Source organism: Heptranchias perlo, chromosome 12 (genome assembly GCF_035084215.1).
Source record: "Heptranchias perlo isolate sHepPer1 chromosome 12, sHepPer1.hap1, whole genome shotgun sequence".
Lineage (NCBI taxonomy): Eukaryota > Metazoa > Chordata > Chondrichthyes > Hexanchiformes > Hexanchidae > Heptranchias > Heptranchias perlo.
The window spans coordinates 39,427,675-39,433,674 of NC_090336.1; the positions used below are offsets into that span (position 1 = coordinate 39,427,675).

A 6,000-nucleotide genomic window follows, 5' to 3' on the forward strand; every position below is an offset into this window, starting at 1 on the left:
GTTCAAATCTTGTAACAATGTATTTTATCTATTTAGTTACATCAAAAAGATTATTCATTTTCTTTTAATGATATTGAAGACACTTAGAAACAAAAGCTGTCCTTTGAAGTTACATAAACCATTGAATTTTTTTAAGTCCAAGTTCTGTTACAGCAACAACTTGCATTTACACAGCACCTTTAACATACAAAAAAGTCCCAACGCACTTCAGAGGAGAAAAATGAGCAGGCACTGAGCAGGAGAGTTAAGAAAGGTGACCAATAGCTTGGCCAAAGAGATGTTTTGAAAAGGCTTTTCAAGATGAGGAAGGAAATAAAGAGAGCTATCCACGAATTATCAGACAGGCAGTCTGATAGCAAGGAGATGGTTGTGGGGTCAAGAGAAGTGCTGGAGAGGTAGAACTGGATGTTGTTATCATTCATATGGAATTTGACCCTGTGTCTGTGGATGATGTCACCATGAGGCTGCATTTAGATAAAAAAGGATGGGGCCAAGATGAATCCTACATCAGTATGTGACATTTCTCATTGTGAAAAGAGCAAGAACAAGGAGATGGGAGGGAACTGTAGACTTCTCCATGGTCGGCGCTGCTTCGTGGTAAGCCAAAAGGAGCCTGTGTGAACCACAATGAAAAATTACACACATGTAACTTTAACTTACAACATTTTAGCTAGGCGAAATACTCGCTGCATGGTGACCCAAGTCAGAACTGAAAATTCAGACCAAACGTGAAGACAAACTTAAATGGCAGGATGCTCTGGTTGGTAGATTATCAAACTTATTGCAAATTTCTGGATTTTGAATGTGAATACATTTGCTTCTCCAATTTTCTCATTTGCTTCCCTCCTCCTTGAAGGCAGCAATCCAGCACTTCAATTACTTGTCAAACATCCATTCTTCTCTTGCAAGTCTGCACAGCAATACCAAGCTATTAAAATGTGGGGTGATCACACACTTGTTCTCTACCATACACTTGCCAACAAAGACCACTGGAAAGAGATCAGAAGTGGGAACACTGGCTACACCTTTCCCTCTCCTGGCCCCATGACACTGAAAGCAATTGTAAAATCATCTTCTCTCCACCTCTTTCCCCTCCTCTTGCCCCCTCCTCTATGATTCTATGGGATATGGGCCAAGTGCAGGCAATTGGGACTAGCTAAGTGGTATAAACTGGGCGACATGGACATGTTGGGCCGAAGGGCCTGTTTCCATGTTGTAAACTTCTATGATTCTGTGACTCTGGCTGAGAACTGCATACTAGTCCAGTGCAGAAGCTGCATGGTCTGTATGCCTCAGGTGGAGAACTTACTGAGCTATCGGATAACCCAAGAGTTCATTAGCTATATAGGTTGCTTTTAGTTTAGGACTGCAGCACTGTTTTTCAAATTCACCTTTTAGACTTTTATGGCTCAGATATTTACAGCTACTGGTATTTCGAATGCAGAACAGTTCTTGTATCAGAAGAGGATTTTGCAAGTTCAGGACAGTTATATTTGCTCTGCTAAAATGTTGTCAACTCAAATGATATATTTCTCTACATTACAAATGGATATAAAGCACGTTGGGACATCCTGAGGTCATGAAAAGGTGAGATAGTGAAACAACAACACAATTTAGAAACCAAACACAATTATACTGACCAGTGCCCATGCATTTTCACCACATACTACTTGTTTTCATACTACTCTCCACTGCTATTCAAATTACAAGATTTGTTTTGCAAACATTGTATTAAAAAATTTATATATTCAATAAATGTCTATAAGGAACTAAATATCTGGTCGCCAAGAATGGAGGCAAAGGAGAAAAAAAGTTGAATAGCCAAGTATGAACGGTAATCTGCACAATAGTCCAAAACGGTTCAGCTTTTTAAACTAGATACATTTATGTAGGGGTTCTGGGGGAAACAAAGCGTTCAAAGAGATACTATGATCTTTGCGTGCTGCACTCCCCTACTTAGCTTGCTTCTTGCCACAACTCCAAATGAGACCTGTTGGAGGCCAGCGATCTATGATTCCCATAGCTGAAAGGAAGTCAATCTGGCCCCCTGCGTTTAGTTGCAAGTGGCGACCAGGTCTCCAGGTCCTTTGTATTATAAAGCTGTTGATGCTAGCAGTGCCTTTAACAGCACCCAAATATAGATGTAGCCTTGCATCTACACAATTGTGCTGTTCAATCAGGTGCCTAAAGGAATTCTTACATTGATGGAGTGCCAAAGATGGCAGATGTACAGTATGCCTGCCATCAATGGAACTCAAATATAAAAAGACTGACCTCTGGAAATCGAACAGCATTGGAGTCCTAAATTTGCATGGATCTCAGGTGCTGTTGAGTCTGCACTAACATAAGGCATCCAGCGGGAGTCACTCATTTTTAGCCATGAAACTCAAACAGACCTCAACTGGATACAATAATAGGGAGTGGTTTCAAGCAGGTGAAAGGTATCCAAGTACCCTAAGACCAATTATAACAAAAATGCTCTTAAGTGTCTATGCAACTCATTGATCTCACTGTCAATATGGGAAACAACACACAGTACTACATACTGCAGCTTTAAATCAGCAATGCATATTTACTTTTAGGAGAGGGAGGGAAGAAAAACAAGGAAATCTACAAGATTTGTATGTGATGGGATCCATTTTGACTTTTCCAATTTCAAAACATGCATTCTATCTACCTTGATCATTCGCATACAACATTTCCGATACTGCATGACAGAACATGTTCACAAAAGTCTCAAAATTTAAACGGTAAAATGTATTACAATGCTGATGTACAATAAGTTGTATAAAATGGTAGAATAGCTGTCACTTTTATTACCTTGCACAACATCTTTCTCAAAAGAGAAAAAAAAGTTAGCCAAGAATAAAAGTTCCTGATAGCCACAGCAATCCTTTCTTCTTAATTATTGCAAGGCAACCCAAGTATTACAGTCATTAGTATTCCTTTATCCCCCCCCCCCAAAACACATTTTATATATTATTCTGAAAAAAAAAGACTAGTTCTTAAACTTATGAACAGAAACTTTGCTGTATAAATGTTGCATTCGCCCTGCACATAGGTCAAATAAGGCATAGAATACTGTAAACGGCCCTCAAGATAGTTGAATTTCAAGACAGAAAATCATTATTATTCTCAATCACTGACTGTGACATCTTAAATCAAAGTTAAATCAGTATGAATTGCTCCAGTAAGTGAATGTTAGAAATAAGTAGCATATTTAGTGTTAAGGTCAGTGCTGTGATGTAAACTGACTTGAGTAGTGCTGAATCATATCTTCAGTCAAATCTCAAAGAGGGCACCCAACACTCCTAGCTTTGACTTTCAACAATCTCAACTCAAATTCCGTAGTGAAACAAAGCAACCGAAGCAATGATTAGAGGAAGCCAGTGCCTTTTAAATTGAGTAATGTATGTGAAGGACGGCTACTAAAAATAAACTCATCGTTACCATAATGCAGTCTAGGCACACAATGTCACAGGAATTAAAACATAAAATCAAAAACGGAGACGATGGATGGCCCGATGAAAGCGAAAGATGAAAAAAAACAAGTCGTAGCGTCGTATAGTACCTAAACAAGACGCAATCGAAGCAGAACAGGATGTCCATCGAGCTGCTGCTGGTCTGTTTACCTCCTCTTGGTCTTCACATGCTGCTCCCAAGATCTGCACTAACTTCCTCCTCGACTGCTCTGCCCAGAGGATCGTACACCCCCGGTGAATGCAGTGGGGAAGGAAAAGACAGAAACATTTCTCACAAATATACACAAACGGTAAACTTTCTGAAACCGAGGAATCTTTAACCCAACCGTGAAGGGAATTGAGCGCAGAGTTCAAACACACACAACATCTGCGTGTTTACTCAGGCTTGCAGTGGATTCTAGGACGATCGGAACAAATGCAAATCACTACTCGACAACGGTTTTTTTTCCCCCCAGTTCTACCTCACTGTTTACTTTTAAAGGCACCAATACAGAGAGGTCAGGAATATTTACTGTACCTGTGCAATGTGTACGATCCATTCCTCTTCAGCCTCATGTTCGCTGACAGGAGTCTTATGATGAAATCCAGACTGATATTTTTTATATATATAAAACAATTTCGTTACTGGGGTTATTTTGCAACCTTCTGCAAACTCCTTAGTAAAGCAGTGAAAGGCAGCAGGGCTCGACTGCGTTAATTAAACACAAGTGGGAAACAATTACTGGAGGCAAACAGCAGATCTAACAGAAGATGTCTCTCGCAGATGACTGCCACAATTTCCTTTAAATAAACATCAATAAGCCACGTAAATAAAAAAAACCTAATTGCACTGATAGCCTGCCACGACTGTTCACTTGAATGATTATCTCTGCTTGAATCCAACTCCTCCTCACTCTGCCACTGGATCTCGCTTGGCCATAAACTAACAGTGCAAACCACTTCACTCCCAGGGAAAACACAAGCAAGATGGATCTTCAGCCTTCCTTCTATGCTAACTGAACTGTCTACAACAGAACAATTTTAAAGTAGTAAGTTTCTATAACCAAGGATTCTTGTTGGAAAAAGGAACACAGAGCCGTTGCAACCACCCAGGCACATAAATGTCTTTTTTTTTGCTCTGGGCAGGCTGCCTCGCATAAATCACAGATGCACAGTGTCTCTGATTAGACTGCTCAGTTTTCCTTCCTGTCCATTTAACATCCCCACAAGTAGAGCTGCCCACTTGGTTCCTGATTGAAACAAAAAGTTCCCATTAACAGTAAATTTCAACAGGGGAGGGGAACAATAAAAAGTTTTTTCATTTAAAAAAAAGTCGACAACTGCACATGTATCTTTCTGGTTGGAAAAAAAGTGGTGTAGAAATCAAATTTGCAACTTAATAAAATAAGCTGTTTTATCTCAAACCAGGCAAAAACCTAAGCCCCCCTTATGAAATACAAAGGCCCATGTCCCCAGGGCCTATAAATAATGACTGCTGCACATAGTCCTCTCAAGTTTCATGCCTTTTTCTAACCAAGTCAAACTGTGTAGAATGAAAAGGCCCTAATAGTATTACACAGCCAGCGGTTCTTAAAAGTACAGCCTTGTATTATTAAATAATTTAACTGTCCTACCGAAGCTTTCATTAAACAATACTTCAAGCAGCTGGCAGTCGTTAATTGAGCTCATTTGAAATTTGTTATAGCAGTTTCTTTGTTGCCCTTGCTGAGATCCATTGTAGCCAAGTGTATTTTCGGATCTTTGTTTAAACAAAATAATAAAAACAAATTTATGTAAACAGAAGAAAAAATGTTCAAACTTTAAAAATTCATTTTATAGCAGAACTTAGTTTTTCTACATCACTTTTTTCTATAAATTCTTTAGGTTTCTACTTCATTCTTCTGTCTCCAGACAAAAAAAAACATCCCAGACAAAAAGGGAGGGAGAGAAAAATGATTCTCTGGCTTTATCTTTCCATAAACAGTGCCAGGTGGGGTTGGTCTAGGAGTTTGACTTGCTCGTCAATTTTTCCTCTTCCTTCATGCTCATTGGGTACCTTGCCATCTGATGCATCACAGCTGTAAAGTTTAACTAAATTCATGGAAAGAAAGCATTTAAAAATTGAGCTAGGATTCCTACATAAAAACATAATGGGATACTTCCTGGACCATTCTTCAGATAATATATTAGTAATGATGCATTCCAATGTTATTCAATAATATGTTAAACACAATTCCATTTCAAATTAAAATATTTTTTGCATTTCCATTCATTTCAACAAAACCAATTTTACAAACAAAGCAGGTCTAGAATAAACGTGTTTCAAAATTACTTCAAATATGTGTAAAAGCATTAGGCATTTGGTACATGTACCAAGTAAGTGATAGCTTAGTAAGGGTCTATTTAGTCTAGGACTCACCATCATGCATTTTGCTCTTCTGCTTCTGGCAAATGGCTACTACTGGGATGACAGTATTCACCTTAACAAACAAAAACAGAAAATGCTGGAAACACCCAGCAGGTCAGTCAGCATCTGTGG

At 38.9% G+C, this 6,000-nt stretch overlaps 1 protein-coding gene across 1 annotated transcript in view; it reads right to left on the reverse strand.

Annotated features, from left to right (window-relative positions):
- LOC137327981 (MOB kinase activator 2-like) overlaps positions 1 to 4,647 on the reverse strand; it is a 62,744-nt gene extending 58,097 nt beyond the window's left edge. The window contains 3 exon segments of the mRNA XM_067994012.1: positions 3,572 to 3,617; positions 3,620 to 3,691; positions 4,000 to 4,647. Coding sequence (XP_067850113.1) covers positions 3,572 to 3,617; positions 3,620 to 3,691; positions 4,000 to 4,021 — 140 coding nt within the window. The 5' untranslated portion in view covers positions 4,022 to 4,647.
- Between the last annotated feature and the right edge of the window lie 1,353 nt (positions 4,648 to 6,000).